The 17,123-nt window shown below is 40.3% G+C and overlaps 1 protein-coding gene across 4 annotated transcripts in view; it reads left to right on the forward strand.

The window, feature by feature from the left end:
• Ogdh (oxoglutarate dehydrogenase) overlaps positions 1 to 17,123 on the forward strand; it is a 77,527-nt gene that overhangs the window by 34,358 nt on the left and 26,046 nt on the right. For all 4 annotated transcript variants that reach the window (XM_026399485.2, XM_026399484.2, XM_026399482.2 and 1 more), the window contains exon 5: positions 14,075 to 14,190. In XM_026399485.2, coding sequence (XP_026255270.1) covers positions 14,075 to 14,190 — 116 coding nt within the window. The remainder of the gene's footprint in view (positions 1 to 14,074; positions 14,191 to 17,123) is intronic.

Below are 17,123 nucleotides of genomic sequence, written 5' to 3' on the forward strand. Positions count from 1 at the left end.
CTGAAGAGATATATAGGCCAGGTTCTGTAAGGGTCCTATGCAGGAGCTTTTGTCCCTATGGAGTTAGAGTGTACCACCCTCTTTGATGTGGATGAGTCTTATTCACCTTCCTGTGAGCTTACATGTGTTCAGCTGTCCAGAAGCTCTTAGCACCGCATCCTTGTGAGTTTTTATAGAGACTTCATTCAGAGACATGATCAAAGCATGGACAGTCATGTAGAAATGTGATGGACTAAAAGGGTATAATTTAATGATAATAGACTGAGTGGAGAAACCCAGCAAGGTCTGTCTGTCCAGATTCTTCAGCATTCTTTCCTCTTGAGTATGGGGCATGACCCCATCTAAAATGAGAGTTATATCTGTTATCAGACAAAGTAGGTCAGAGAATTATTTTATGGACAACTCCAAAGCAGAAAATTCTTCTTTGAGGAAGAAATGCAGTTTCTATGGCTTGCCTTATGGAGGAAATTATGAATCAGAAACCCTGATGAAATTAAATATGTATATGTATGTATATATATATATATCTCATAATATCAGAGGAAGTTTAGAGAAACCTTTGAATCTTAAAGGCTAGTTGGCATGAGTTGAACTCTGTTCCATTATTCAGTTGTGAAAAGTGTGTGCTTCCAAGAAGTGGACCTCTCCTTATGGTGTTCCCAGGAGATTGTATAGCCTTTTTCCTCTGCCTCATCCTTAGTATAGAAACCCTCCCTTCCCATTTATCAGTTTCATTATAGCCTGATGGCATCAAGCCTCTTCAACTTCCTCTTCTTGCTGTTCCATCAGTGCAGTGGCTGCTTCCAGAACCTTCCAGAACTATTGAGTCTCCTCCAGGTGCTCAGAAAAGAATGAACTCCTGGATGCCAGGCATACTGTTCCCTCATGAAGAGGTTGGGAATCTTCCAGGACCCCTTTCTTGTGAGAGAAGCACCTCACATAGCATCAGTCAGGGTGGGGACCAAAAATTCTAGTTTTCCATAAGCAGCAAAACTTTTGAACCAGAGGGAGCAGGTGAGGGGACCATATCCCCTCTCCTGTCCAAATTTGTATTGTCTCAGCTAGTGGGATCACAAGTTGCCAGTTGTTCAGTATTTTAAAATGGACCTTTCTCAGGGTTTTCACTCTGTACATTTAGAGTTACCTAGGGAGCACTAAAACTATTCCCTGTCTTGTTCAGACTAATTAGATCAAGGCAAATTGGAAGGGATACCCTAAGGGCTTTGGTCAAACCCAGTCTCTTAAGTTCTTATACGATCAGTGGCTGAGGTGGGGCTAGAATCTGGGTATCATTCTCCATCATTCTTCTAGGCCATCCTGAGGCTTCAGCTTGTAGTCTAACCTGGGACAATGGTCTAGGCAGTTGTGCTCCTTTGAGGTTTGTGATTCCCAATTCAGCAAAGACACAATGAGCGTGAGTGGTCCCGAGGACTTTACAAACTATGAAGCTAAAATGCACAAAGTGGCCCTGAAGTCCTTTGAGGAATCCTATGGAACTACTAAGGAAGAGTTAGAATGTAGTTCCTATTTGTAAATTTGAAATAGTATGATTTAAAAATAATAAACTCTTTAAGTACAAAAGATAGGAATAGCATAAACATGTTAGATGTTTGAGTCTGTAGGAAAATTGATCTTGAATGCTTACCTTCTATACAGGTCCAGTGTGACCATTAGAAAGTTTGCAGAACATCCTGCATCAATTCTTAGCTCAGTGAACCTGGCTCTGAGGGCACAGTCCCTGGGTTGGAGTCCTGCTCTGTGCCTCAGTTTCCTCTTCTGTAAGACAGAAGTGATGGAATCACCTCCTAAGGTTGTTTAAACAATAAACCTTAGAGTAATGCCTGGAATTTATTACCATGCTCTGTGTGTGAGCTGTATATGCCCTGAACAGTCTCCAGATGAGTGCTGCTGGACTCACTGGTAATGAGTTGAACTCAGAAACTGAGAGGTCAGGCAAGGAGCCCAGATCACACAGGAGTTAGTAATGGAGAAGCTGAACTGCACCTGAATTATACGAAGCAATGGAGCATCGCATCAAATGTAGAAACTTACAACCAAGAAGTGAGGACTCAGGCACCATGGCGGAGGTTTGAGGCCCAGGAAAACTACAGCAAATTCCACTCCCACTGCTCAGTAAGAATGAGGTGGGATAAGGAGCCACAGAGTGAGTGTGTGTGACTGGGTCAGGGACCATGTAATGAAGTTGTCATGGGCCGTATAGTGTGTGTGACTGGTCAGGAACCGTGCTGATAGCATATTGTGTCAGGGGGCCATGCAATGAGCATATGTGACTGGGTCATGATCTGTGTGGGAGATGTCACAGGGCCATGTGGTGAGTATGACCAACTAGATTAGAGACTGAGTGCAACATGTCCTGAGTTGCATGCATGCTTTCCCAGAGCTGGATTTGCTCCCATTCCTCTTATTAGCTGTCCTTCCCTGCTTCCTTTGGACAGTTTCTTCTTCCCTTTGGGGAGACTGAGGCTCAGAACAGCAATCACAGACTGCCTTTGAATGTGGTTCTTCATGCCCCCATGGAGCATGTTATGCATGATGAAGAAAGGAGAAGGATGCCACTTCAGAAGCCCCCTAGATTAGCTGAGCATCCCGTGGAAGGTGGTGCAAACAGGGCGGTGTCCACCCTGAATTTTTTTAATTAGGTGGAATTTATTTCTTTGAGTTTCATTTTTAAACCAATTTTGAAAAAAACTGGGAAAGCTAATTTAGGGCACAGCACCTAGCCTCAGTTCTCAGAAATTCCCCAGGTCTCCAAAGTAACAGAGAGTTAAGAGTCACTCTTACAGTTGCAAGAACCTCAGCAGACTCAGGGCAGGATAGCGGGATTCACCATCAGATAATTGTGTGCACACAGAACTTATTAATTTATGCCAGGTTGTACTGTGGACCATACTTCCCTTGGAAAAGAGGGTTGCATTCCGATATGAGATGCCTTGACTACACATTTTCCATCACCCACGAATCAGGGTGAGATTCTGTAGATTTTTCTCCTGAATCCTGTGTGGGCCCTGTTGAGATAAGGATTGGGCACCACAAGGTCGTCTGGTAGGAAGGTTCATAGGGAGAAATTTGCCAGCTGGACTTAATGAAGGATCATGGGTCAGGGTGCCACGTTAGAGATGAGAGTATATTGCAAAATGCCAGCTTGGAGTGTTAGGAATGGAAACTTCCAGACCGTGAGTCCCAGGGGTTCATTGCCATTTTTGGCAGGATACTGCTTGTTGGAAACAGATTGACTTGTAGGCATAATTACACACTGTTGCCTTAGGGTTTGTACTCTATACTAGTCATCTCTTCCTTGCTCAGTTTAAGATGGGAACAGGTGGTGTCTTATTCCCATTAACTCTTTTTTTGTTTTTTTTTTGCTACTGAGGATTGAACTGAGGGGTACTCAACTACTGAACCACATCCCAAACCCTATTTTGTATTTTATTTAGAGACAGGGTGTCACTGAGTTGTTTAGCACCTCCCTGCTGCTGAGGCTGGCTTTGAACTCATGATCCTCCTGCCTCAGCCTCCTCAGCTGCTGGGATTACTGGCGTGTGCCACCATGCCTGGCTTCCCATTAACTCTTGCCTTGAGTTTTCTTTGTCAAGTGTAGTATTTGAATGAAATTCCTACTTAAAAATGCCATAATTTGTGGTTTCTATTCAAATTCTATGTAATTTTTCGCAATGACAAAAAAATTGAGGTTTTCTTTTACTGTGAGATTCAGACATTATTAAACAAGAATCCCAGATAACAAATTTTATAAATATTTCTGAGGAAAATGGCTCTTTTCCCTTGGATACATTAGTGTGTATAAATTCCTAAAACAGTTTTAGGAAATGGTTTTTTTCTTTTAATCTTTTTGAGATGGAATCTTGCTGTGTTGCCCATGCTGGCCTTGAACTCTTGATTCTCCTACCTTAACCTCTGGAATAGCTGGGATTACAGTTACGTAATCCCACACCCACCCAGTTTCAGAAAGTGAACTTGAATTAATAGTTAAAAAGTCAACTTAAAAGTTCAAAAATAAAGCAGAATTTTAGCTACTTAGATGAATTAGTTCTGCCCCTGTGTCATTACCAGTCTGTTGAAAAATGACAACATTTACATATATCCTCTTGACCTTCTAGGGCTCTCTTGTTTACTCTTTGATGATAAAAAATATTAGCTAAAAATAAAGTTGTTCTTTATAATTTCAAGTGATAGCAGTTCATATAGCAAACATTGCTTCTTCTGTGCAGCCTTAGAGAACTAATGAGGCGTACCAGGGGAGCTTTCCTCAGTGCCTTGGGAGACAGGCCAAGCTAAGATCATACCCATGGGGGTTGAAACCATAGTGCATGATGGGTGTGGTACCCCTTGGGTGAATGAGTCCTGGCCACGAAGACATCCCCCTCCCCACCTTCTAGGGATTGAACCCAGGGCTCTTGTGCATGCGAGGCAAGCACTCTACCAACTGAGCTATTTCCCCAGCCCCTATTTTTTTTTTTTTTTTTGAGACAATCTCTAAGTTTCCTACACTGGTTTCAAAACTTGACAGTAGTCCTAATTCAGCTTCCTGAGTTGCTGGGATTACAGTGACAAAGGACTCAGCAACTCCTAATGTTTAAGAAGATCTTTGACTTAGACACCAGGAACTGGTAAACCTTGTCACACTAGCTTCCAACTTCACTTCCCTGTGCTTCATTTGGAAGCACGTCCTCAGCAGCTCCATCTCCTCCAGCTCTGATACACCTGTACTCTTCAACTATTGTTCACTACTAGCATGAAAGGAAGCATTTAATTGACGTTTCTCTGCATGCCCAAGGTCGTGAGCATTCACAATGTCAGTGACCATGGCTCAGAGCTGAACCATCAGTCCTTCTATGCATCCATTACCACCTACTTTCCTGACCCTGACCCTTAGCCACCAGATCCAGAATGTGGGTCAGGTATTTTATGTATCTAGATAAATATCTTGATTTTCACTAATGGTATAGAAAGGGTAGAAATGTGCTGAAAAGCTCACAGGTAGAAAGAAAATGTGCAGCTATGCCCAGTTGTGTATATCTGGGACTCTTAGGATAGTCTCAACTACCAATTTCTCTATTCCAGTTTTGCCATCTTGTGAGGCAAGACCAAGGACTCACTTTGTTCTTTAGAATCTTTCAGAATCTTAAAGTTTCGAGTCTAGACAGCTATCTGAATTCTGTTCTGATAAATGGCTACTCTACAAATCAGTCTTTTTCATTTTCTTTTCCTCCGTTTTTCATCCCACAGTTGCCTAGAACAGGAGTGTATGTAACTTCCCAGAAAAGCACTGCGTTCGCACCTTCTGCAGGCTAGGAGAGGAGATCAAACGACGCTGCCTGATGGCTTCCCAGTGTCAGTGGAGGGGCTGCCCCTCCTAATTCACCTTGTTCCAGCTGTTCTATGAACAAGTCCCACATTTACCAAAACAACTTTCAGTGTTTGATCCCCTGACTACATAACCCACCCTTGTCTCCTTCAGTGTGTGTGTCCATGTGGCTGTGTCTGTGCTACCTGTTAACTGTGATAATGGTATAGGGTTTGGTGTTTGGGTTTTAAACTAACTTTCACCTGTCTTTTTCCTTCTGCGCTCACCCATGCTACCCCACTCTGCCTCTCAGATCTTGCAGTTTTCAAGGAACGACTTCGAATGCTAACAGTAGGAGGTATGAAAATAATGAGCCTTTCACCTTTCTGGAGTTCAGGACTTCATTTGAATAGGATGTGCAACTTTTCCTAGCATGTCATTTGGGGAAAGTTGACACAACTTCTATTAGCATTTTAAAGTTTATTGTTTGGAAATACCTTTTATCCTCCCTTTATTTAGTTGTTAACCAATAAGTAGAGCTATGTATCTGGTGTCATTTATTTCTGTTCAATTTGTGTTTTGAAGAGCATCCTTCATCTAGACTTGCATTTCTTCATTGCTTCACTGTAAGCTTCCATCTTCAGCATAGTTCACCTTTAGCTCCTGCTGCAGCCAGCTGGGAACCTGAGGCTATATCAGCTCTGCATGGTGGCTTGTCCCATCCTCCACATTGTGTATTGTGGCTTTGGCTGACCCTGGATTCTTCCAGATTCTGTTTTCTGGGCATTTTAGACAAGATTTCCAAAATGTTCCATGTTTGAAGGACAAGAAAAGTATTAATAAAAACTTTCTAGGAACCCTTTTCATATGACCTCCTTGGTTCTGGGCAGAACACCCTTGAGGAATCCAGAGTTGAAGTGCTGGGGCCATTTGCCTGCTGTCATCTCCTCCCACCTACCCTCCCCCCAACCTGTGTCCAGTTTCTTCCTTCCACTCTTGGCTTCCCTTAAGATGTTCTCTTTTTCTTCTTAGACATATATCTGTGAGATGCTATTTTTTAATTCAGCTTTTTATTTTGAGATAATTATAGATTCATGTGCAGTTCTAAGAAATAAAAGAATGATCTTATGTGCTTTAGCCAGTTTGGTGCACTCAGTGGTGCTAGCTTGTAAAACTGCAGCACACATTGCGGCAGGACACCGCAGATCCCTTCCTTTCCACCCTACACACCATGCTTAACCGGTAGCAACCACTATTGTGTTCTCCATTTCCATAATTCCGTCATTTTCAGATGCCATAGAAATGGAAACACGGTATGTAATCTTTTGGGATTGGTATTTTTCAGTCAGTGTACTTTTCTAACGATACCCTCAGATTGATGTGTATCATGGTTTGTTCCTTTTTGCTGCTGAGTGGAATTCCATTGAATGAATGTAATGCAGTTAACTTTTAACTCTTCACCCACAGAAAGACCTCTTGATTGTTTCCACTCTTTGGCTAATAGAGTCTTTTGCAGAGCAAAAATGTTTAACTTTGACATCCAGGTTAGGTATGGTGCTTTTGTTGTCAAGTCTCTTAGCCCTAGATACCAAATATTTTTCATCGAGTTATTTTTGTATCTTTGTCAGAAATCAGTAGGACTCATATGGATCTATTTCTGGGTTTTCTATTTTCTCTTACTCTTGTATCTATCCTTCCATGGTATCACACTGTCTCAATTATCATAGCTGCTGAATTTTATTTTCCATTTTCAAAGTTGTTTTGGCTAGCCTAGGGCTGTTCCCTTTCTGTGTAAATTTTAGAATAAGTGTCTGCTTAAAAACTTGCCTACATTTTGATAGGAATTGTGTTAAACTTACTGATCCATTTAGGAGAAGTTGAGAAGTGTTCCTTGTTTCCTGGAAGATATTGTATAGAATTGGTGTTATGTCTTTGAATATATGAATTTTCCAGCAAAACCATCTGGACTTAGAAATTACTTTTTTGGGAGCTTTTTATTTATGAATTATATTTCATTTTTAGTCATAGGGCTGTTGATATCTTGGGAGTCTGAGGTCACATCCTCTTTCATTCCTTATATTAGTGAATTGTATCTTTTTCTGTCAGTCTTTTAAGGAATTTGTTATTTTCAGAGAACTTGTACTTGGTATCATTTTGTGCTTCTGTGTTGCTTTGTTCTTCAATTTCATTGATTTATGCTCTTTGTTTGTTTGTAGTTTGTATCCCTTGGTACTTCTTATTTGACCCTTGGGTTATTTAGAAGTGTGTTCTTTAGTATCTAAGTGTTTGGGGATTTTTTTGGTCATCTGTTATTAAATTTCTAGTTTGATTTCATTATGGTTGGAGAATGTACCCTGTATGATTTCAGTTCTACCACATTTGTTTGTTTGATCCAGTATAAAACTTTTGTCATATATTCCATGGCAACTTGAATGTTATTGTTAGTTGGGGGTATAGCTCAATGATATAGCACTTGCCTATTGTGCATGACACCCTGGGTTTGATTCCCAGCATAAACAAATAAATGTCAGGTTTGTTTTAAGTCTTTTTGCGGTGGGGTGGAGGTGGGCAGCAGTACTGGGTATTAAACACAGGGCCTCAGGCATGCTAAGCAAGTATTCTGCTACTGAGCTAGATCACCAGCATTTTTTATTTAATTTTGAGACAGGGTCTTGCTAAGTTGCCCAGGCTGGTCTCAAACTTGCGATCCTCCTGCCTTAGCCTCCTGAATAGCTGGGTTGTGCTCCCCTACCCAGTTGTCAGTTAAAACTTGTTAGTTGATAGTTATTGAGTTCATCTATACCCTTGCTGCCCTGCCTTTCTATATAGGTTTTTCAAACATTGTTTGAGAGAGGTATTGAAGTCTTCAATTATAAACGTGGGTTTGTCTGTTTCTCCTTTCAGTCCTGTTAGTTTTTGGTTCACATATTTTATAGCTCTCTTAATTGATATATACACATTTGGGATTGCTGTGTCTTCTTGTTAGATTGATCTTTTTTTCATAATGTGATGTCAGTTCTGTGTCTCTAGTAATTTTTATCAGACATTAATTGTTATTCTTTCATTTCATTAAGGTTTACATAGTATATTTTGTCCACCCTTTTATTTTCATACTGTATCATATTTGATACAGTTTTATTCTTTGTTTTCTTTCTTTTTTATGTATTTATTTTTTAGTCTTTTTTTTTTTTTAGGTAGACACAATATCTTTATTTTATTTTTATGTGGTGCATGCCTCATGCATGCCAGTGCCTCATGCATGCCAGGCGAGCGTGCTACCACTTGAGTCACATCCCCAACCTTATTCTTTATTTTCTTTAGTTGTTTAATAGTTTATTCTTTATTTTCTTTTTGTTGGTTTTCATTTTTTGCTTTTATTCTCTGTCTTCCTATGGCTTTTTATATCTGTATTTTTAAAATTTTATTTCTACTTATTTACAGATAGTGTTTTTTAAAAATCTCTGTAGCTTTTCTAGTTCACGTGGGTATTACATTACATAGACAAAACTTATCACTAACTACTGATGTTAATTTTACCAGCTCAGATTATGTAGAAACCTTACCTCTTCTTATAGTTCTACAGTTTTTTATCCTTCACAATTTGTAATATAATATTTCCTTAAATATTTCTTATGCATGCTTTTAGGTCACACCAGACTGTTGTACATTTGCTTCAACCACCAGACATAATTCAGCACTCCCAGTAAGAAAAGGAGCCATCTTTGTATTTACCCACATTTTTTTTCTTTCTTTTTTTTTTTTTTGTGTGTGTGTGTGTGTATATGTGTATTTAATCCTTTCTACAATTCAATTTGTTGTTTTCTTTCTAAGTAATTTCCTTTGACCATTCTTTTAGGGCAGACCTAATTTTCCTTCGTCTAAGAATTTCTTGATTTCTTCTTCATTCCTGCAGGATGTTTTTGGATATTTTCTTTCAGCTATTGAAAAGTGTGCTATTTGGATCACACCTGTGATCCAAAAGTGCTCTGGAGACTGAGACAGGAGGATCGCAAGTTCAAGGCCAACCTGGGCAATTTAGAGAGACCCTGTCTCAAAATAAAGTAAAAAGAGCTGAAGATGTAGCATAGTAGTAGAGTACTTTCCTAGAATGTGCAAGTCTCTGGATTTAATCCCTAATACTACAAAGAAAACAAAAGAAAAAAGCCCACCATACATAAATAAAAATGGAATTATTAAAAAAACATTTAATTAACTCATGCCTGTAATCACAGCAGCTCAGGAGGCTAAGGCAGGAGGATTCTACATCAAAACCAGCCTCATCAAGTTAGGGAAGCTGTCTCGAAATCAAAAGTGCTGGGAATGTGATTTAGAGGCAAAGCACTCCTGAGTTCAATCCCTGGTACCAAAACCAAAAAACAAATAAATGTTTAACCCACCTACATGAAGGTAGGGGGAAAAGCAGAGAAATGAAAAATGGAACAAAGAATTAAAAATAAAATGGCATACTTAAGTCCCAACGTAGTATCAACTATATTAAATATAAATCATCTAAATGCATTAATTAGAAGGCAAATATATGTGAGTAGATTTTAAAAATATATGATCCAACCATAAATAAGACAGTCGGTCACTATTTTAAGATAATCACTTTAAAAATAACGTGCTGAGGGGCTGGGGTTGTGGCTTAGTGGTAGAGTGCTCACCTAGCACACGCAAGGACCTCAGTAACACATAAAAATAAATAAATAAAAGTATCTATCGTGTTCAACTACAACTAAAAAATATTTTAAAAAAATAATGTGTTGCTGGGCTGGGGTTGTGGCTCAGTGGTAGAGTGCTTGCCTAGCCTAGTATGTCTAAGGCACTGGGTTCAATTCTGGCACCATTTAGAAAAATAAGTAAGTAAAATGTGTGGAGTCTGTGTTTAAAAATAAATAAAATGTTGAAGTTGGTGGTATAACTCAGTGATAGAGCATGTGCTTAGCATCTATAAGGCACTGGATTCAACCTCTAGTATGTGAAAAAAGAAACACTGTAGATAAATGAAAATGAAAACGATGTTTGGCCCACAGGAAGGTAGGGGAGAAACACATAGAAATGAAAAATGGAACAGAGAACAAAAATAAAATGGCAGGGCTGGGGATATAGCGCAGTCGTAGAGTGCTTGCCTCATATGCACAAAGCCCTGGGTTCAATCCCCAGCACTACCACCAAAATAAATAGATAGATAGATAGATAGATAGATAGATAGATAGATAGATAGATAGTCTAAATATATACTAATTAATATTTATTAGAAGAGTAGATTTAAAAACTATATGACCCAATCACATGCTATCGATGAGACTGTCGCTTTAAAAATAACATGTTTTGGGGCAAGTTGTATAGTTCAGTGATAGAAGATGTACTTAGCATGTACAAAGGCACTGGGTTTAATCTCGAGTACTACCCAAAAAAGGGGGGAAAGGATGCCACTTCCTTTTATGTTCCAAGGTTTTCTGTCATTCAAAATGGCTTTTTCTTATAGTTAAGGTGTCACTTTATTTATGATGGCTGCTATCAAAGAGTTTTTCTTTGTTTTTAATTTTCAGATATTTTAACTATGTTGTGTTTTGGCATGCATTTTGGGGGGATTATCCTATGAATTCACTCAGCTTCTTTTTTTTTTTTTTTAATTTTTTAATATTTATTTTTTAGTTTTCTGCGGACACAACATCTTTGTTTGTATGTGGTGCTGAGGATCGAACCCGGGGCCGCACGCATGCCAGGCGAGCGCGCTACCGCTTGAGCCACATCCCCAGCCCCTTCACTCAGCTTCTTAAATCCATGGATTTAAGCTTGCTGTTCTAGCAAATTTCCATGTACCTTTTTAGCCACCCTTTCTTTTTCTTCTAGAATTTGATCCATATGTGTATGCAGTTTTTTTTTTTATTAGTGTGTCACATTTCTTTGAGGCTCTGTTCACTTTTTGTTTTCTTTGTATTCATTAGTTTCTATTCCTCCTACTTCACATTCACTGTTCTCTAACCCTTGATTCTTCTGTTGAACTTCTTTAGTGAGTTGTTTTTTACAAAGCTGAAATTTTTCCTGACTTTGTTTTGTGACTCAGTATCTTTTTGTCACTGTTATGTTTGAAAGTGCTCATAGAAATCATTTTATGATGGCTCCATTAAAATCTTAGATAATTCTAATATCTTCATCATCATGATGTGTCTGTAGGTTATCATTTCTCATTCAATCCGAGATATCCTGATTCCTCTTGTGATTTTTTTAAAGTTGAAACTAGGATATTTCGGGAATTATAAGCATTAGAATCTTATATATAAATCTTCTGTTAGTAGCAGACCTCTGGATATTGTTCTGCTGGGAGAGAAAGGAGGCACTATCTTGTTCCTGTAGGTAAGCTTTGGAGCTGCTGCGTTATCTCCCAGGGAGGAAATGTGGACTACCTCGTGGACCATTTTTTAAACCCCCAGATAAAGGTTGGAGGTTGGGCTCATAAGAGCCTCGTGAGTGTAGCAGTAGGACCATAGTGTTTTCTGAGGGGTTTTGGCTGATGAAGAGCAGTAATTGTCTAAAAGGTTTTTGTATTGCTAGGCTGTCCCACTCCTGGCCTTTTGGATAGAGAGCAACTTTTTGGGGTGTTGGTTATTTGTATGTCTGAGAATTTCTGAGATGCTGGTTCTTCTGCTTCAAATCTGGGATATTGGAGCAGAAGGAAACCCAGGGACTTCCCTAGCTGTTTTGCCCTTTTCTACCTTTCAGGGGATTAAGTTTGTTTTGCATGTAATGTCCAGGGTTTTGAATTATACTTAAGGGGGGGATAGGGAAAAATATGTCACCTCTACCTTCCCAAAGCAGCCATTTGTAGGTTTGATTTCTCAAATGGCTGAAGCACTAGAAATGGAGCTGGGTTTAGCTAGTTTAGCTGGGTGCAATGGGGCATGTCTGTATTCCCAGCTAGGGGATTACTGGAGACTGAGGAAGGCTGGATGCAAGTTCAAGGTCAGCCTCAGGAACTTCTCAAGACCCTATTTCAAAATAAAACAAAAAGGGATTGGAATGTAGCTCAGTAATAGAGTTCTTGCCTAGGATGAGTAAGGCCCTGTGTTCAAATCCCAGGAAAGCAAAACAGAAAACACTGCTTTGATACTCTATTCCCTGGCCTGAGTTTTTTCATCAGCTAGAAGTTTCTCAAAAATAATTTTGTTTTTCCTCCATAAATACCATGAGACTATTACTTGCAAGCTGTGCTATTAAGTGGTGAGAGGTATTTGTTTCACTCAGGCACAGTGATTGTTATGTCCTTATTGTTGGTAGAGTTAACAGGAGGAAGCAGGTGGTTAGACTTAACTAAGCCATTTCTATCATCACTATTCTCCAGGTTAAAAAAGTAGATTGGCTTTTGTTTTAATAAAGGGGGGGTAAACACTCAAAAAAGAGCTTGCTTTTAGGACTTAACACCTACCCTAAAGCTGGGCTTGGTGGTGTCCATCTGTATTCCCAGCTATTCAGGAGGCCTAAGCAAGAGGATTACAAGTTTGAGGGCAGCCTGGGCAACTTAGCAAGGCCCTGTCTCAAAATTTTAAAAAAGGCTGGGTTATGTAACTCAGTGGTAGAACATTTGCCCAACATGTGTGGTGACCTGGACTTGATCCCAAAGATTCATGTCCATAGTTGTGGATGTTTGTTTCACAGCAGCTCTTATTTACACTTAATTTGGCCAAGAAACAGAATGTTTCATCTCATCCATTTAGTAGTTGGAGACTCTGCAGAGTCCTTGTTTTCAGGTTCAGTTTTCATTTTCCAGAGCCTCATAAAGTGCTGGTGTGAGGTATGCAAGTGCTTGTAACTCTTATAGTGTGTTCTTGCCCTTTTCTAGTCAATAGATTATTTCAGAGTAGATGTCAAATTGGAAAAAGAACCTTTGGTACCATTTTACAGTCTCTTTCAATAATGATGAAACAAGCATGGAATGCCAAAAATAGAGCCCTTTTATTGTTGCTCTCTAGCAGAAAAAAAAAATGCTTTTGGATGAGGAGGCATCTTCCCTATAGAGAGTACTCTAGTGAACATTAATGATTTTTGCAGAGTGATTGGACTGGGAGAGAAAGGGTACGCCTGTGTTTATGAACACATTCTGCAGAGTATCTTTAGGACTTCAGTTTGGGAATTCCAGGAAGAGGCCCATATTTAAGTCCGGTGGGGGCTATTTACCCCTTTTCTGATGCCCTGTGTGGCTATGACTGGCAGTTCTTCCATAGGCTGCTCGGCCCCTGGGTGACTGTTTCTCCCCCATTTCTTAGTTCCCCAGCTCTTTCTCTCACCATACACACATATTATTGTTATGTAACTCATATATGATGTGCTGTTCTCTATCAATTCCTCATTTCCTACTTTAATTCCCTTCTTAATTCTGCTTTGATTGACTTTCTCAATGCCTTCTCATGGCTCTCTGTTCCCACTCTCAAAGCTGGTTTTTATTTTGGGGACTTTGAAATAAATTTATCTCGAATTATAAATAATTGGTACATTAATTATAAATAATTGGACTAATACATGAATAATAGGAGCTTTATTCTGGTTTACCTGTGACACCCAGTAGTAGTCTCAGCTCCCACTTACTGCTAAAGTTTCTGTTTCTGGCTGTAAAATATTACTTACTTTCATGTATATCAGGGTTTTTATTAAGATTTTTTTTTCTCTTTTTGCTCCCCTGGGGCATCTCTTCCCCTCTCTATGTAAACTGTGGTCCCTGCATGGCTGTGCCTTGTCCCTCATCATCTGCAGGGTTCTATGGCCTGGATGAGTCTGACCTCGACAAGGTCTTCCACTTACCCACTACTACTTTCATTGGGGGACAGGAGTCAGCACTTCCTCTGCGGGAGATCATCCGTCGACTGGAGGTAAGAACACCATACAGTTTTTAGGAGAATATAGCAGACTTGCTAAGAGCCTGCATTGGTTGGGTGCCCTCAAGACTAGTTTCCCTTTCCCTGGTTCCATATTTTTAAAAACTGTGAGGTAAAAGGCAACTATTTTTTACTATTTCATAGATAGAAACCCAATGGTTTTGTTTGTTTGTTTTGATTAGCCATAGAGGGAAAAAAAGAAGCCCTGTATTTACAAATTCCAGTAGGAGTTTATTTCAGACATGCAGTACTTCCTAGAGAGTCCTGTCCATCCAAGAAACAGGCTTGGAGCAGAGATCACTTCCCATAATCACTGGTCCCAGGAGAGTTGTTGATGACTATTCATTTTCTGCTCACTCCCTCTATTTCTCTGGTCCCCCACCCCACTTCTTTCTGGACTTTGTTGGTATTCTGCCTCCTCAGCAGACACCTTTACATGCACATTATAGACAGCAGCTAAGAGTCTGGCTCTGGCATCAGGCTGCCTGTGTCCTATTCTTCCCACCTTGGCTAGTGGTTGCCACTGTCATCTGTAAAAGGGTGACTGCTGTGCCCATTTCAGAGGGGAGAATGGATTGTATGAGAGGCCCCCATGCCTAGTGTTAGCCATAACTGTTACTTAGTGCTGCCCCTGGTGTTTATAGTTGTGAACCCATTGGTGGCACCTGATGTCCTTAACACTCCAGTTTGAGTCACACTTGCCAGCCCACTCCCTGAGGGGCTTCTGTAGAATCAGCCAGGGTCCCCTCTGCCAGAATTCTTCCACTCCAGATATTAACCCAGACTCTAGCTAGTGAGGCTTGATTTAAAATTCTATCAGTGGTTCCACACTGGGTAGAAAAGATCTGAATATCAGATGAGGCACTTTCTGTAGTTTGTGACAAGCCTTTTACAACTGTACAAGTAGCTTAGAGCTGCTTCATTCACTTCTCAGCTTGTGGGAGAGGAAGGGGTAGAAACCATACTTCAGTGCCAGCATCAGGAGGGAGTAGTCATCCAGAAAGAGTGGTCAATGGAGGGAAAGTGTAAGGCTCAGCTGAGGTGAACTGACTTCAAGTCCTCCCATTGACTGGTACTACCATCACTGCACTGACCTTACACTCTGGTCCTGTCCTGTTCAGCTTGGGAGTCATGAGCCACTTATAACTATTGAGTACTTGGAAGGTGCAATATATCTGAATAATTTTTTCAGTATTAAAAAGATAATATGTTTAATATATTGGGTCAAATAAAATAGAAAAATTCATTCCATTTGTTTCCATCAGGAAAGCTTAAATTACTAAGGTTTTTAAGTTGTTTATTAAGCAGTGTGTAGTTCACATTATTGCTGATCTGGAAGTTCTCCTGTCACTTAGTCCCCACAGATAGTGCCCCATACTGACCAGTCATCCTCCAAGTGACCCTGACCCCTAGTACCTTGGATGCACACATGTCCCACCCTATTCCCTGTTGTTGTTCCTGTTGATCTGGTTCTCTCAGGACAGCAGTCAGATGATAACCATCTACACCAAGAGTTCCCTTCTCTTCCCAGGAGTCTGAATAAGAAGCTCAGCATCTGCTCCTTAGGTATGCTCTGTGGTTGGAAAGCTATATCCCAGAACAAGCCATAGTGTCTCCATTTCCTTCCAAGGCCCCTCAACACCTTCCTTCCCAAGAGCATAATCAGGGATGGGAGTTGTAAAATCCCCTATAGTCAACTTCCACTGTATCCTGAGTCCTGAGTAGTTCTGATTCCATAGTATGAAGGAGTAGAGATCAAACAGCATGTTCAAAGGATGCCTTCCTTTCTGCACAGCTGATGAACAGAACTCTGGTGTTAAGCTTTTTCCTGTCTGGGACATTTCAACCTGAACTCCAGAAGGTCCAGTCCACAGCAAATATTGTCCCCAGAGTACACTCAGCATAGAATATGGACATGTGCATAAACCCCTCACCACCTTGCCTGATGGTGATGCTTCATTTACATTGATATGAGAGTGCATGTGCGTGCGCGCGCGCGTGCGTGCGTGCGTGCGTGCGTGTGTGTGTGTGTTAGGTTGTGATATAATCTTTGGTCATCTTGCAACTTTTGAAAAAAATTAGAGGAAGTGCTACTTCTTGGCTTCCTAGATTTGTCTAACTGGAGAGTAAAAGTAAGAATTAGCGCCCAGCACTCACCACCCTTGACTCCAGAGTATTAAGCCAAAGACATTGAAAAACACATGATCCACTGGCTAGAATCTTTTCTAAGTTAAGAAAAGAGGTGCTGATAACATCAAAGAGAAAACAATTTCTAGAGGTGTGTTTTTTTGTTTTGTTTTGTTTTTCCTTTGCACAGCACTGGGAATTGAACTCCAGCCATGACTACCACTGAGCTATACCCCTACCCTTTTTCTTTTTTTATTTTGAGATAGGGACTTGCAAAGTTGCTAAGGTTAGCCTTCAATTTGTAATCCTCCTGCATCATCTTCCCGAATAGCTCGGATTACAGGTATTTGCCACTGCACTCAGCTAGAGATTTTAAACAGCAGTTTCCTCTGAGCTTTTAATTGTTCATTAATGGAAATCATGCCTGTTGAAAGAAAGAAAGTAGGGGCTTGAGCAATGCCCTAAATATGATTCTGTGTTGTTTTTTTTTTATATTTTGTTTTTTAATTGTAGTTGGACACAATACCTTTATTATTTTTTTAATGTGGTGCTGAGGATCGAACCTAGCACCCCGCCTGTGCTAGGCGAGCCATCTACCACTGAGCCACAACCCTGACCCATAATTCTGTATTTTATGTGAAGGTGGGTGCAGTAGTGACAAAGGCAAGAGTTCTCCCTCCGTAGCACTCCTTACCAGCTGGCCACTCAGGATGAGGAAGTGGACAGGGAGCTACTTGCTAGGTGTGCTGTTCACATGGACCCTAGCAGAAGAAAGCATGCCTATGCCTTTGTGACAGTTG

This window comes from Urocitellus parryii, chromosome 3, assembly GCF_045843805.1.
Source record: "Urocitellus parryii isolate mUroPar1 chromosome 3, mUroPar1.hap1, whole genome shotgun sequence".
NCBI classification, from domain to species: Eukaryota; Metazoa; Chordata; class Mammalia; order Rodentia; family Sciuridae; genus Urocitellus; species Urocitellus parryii.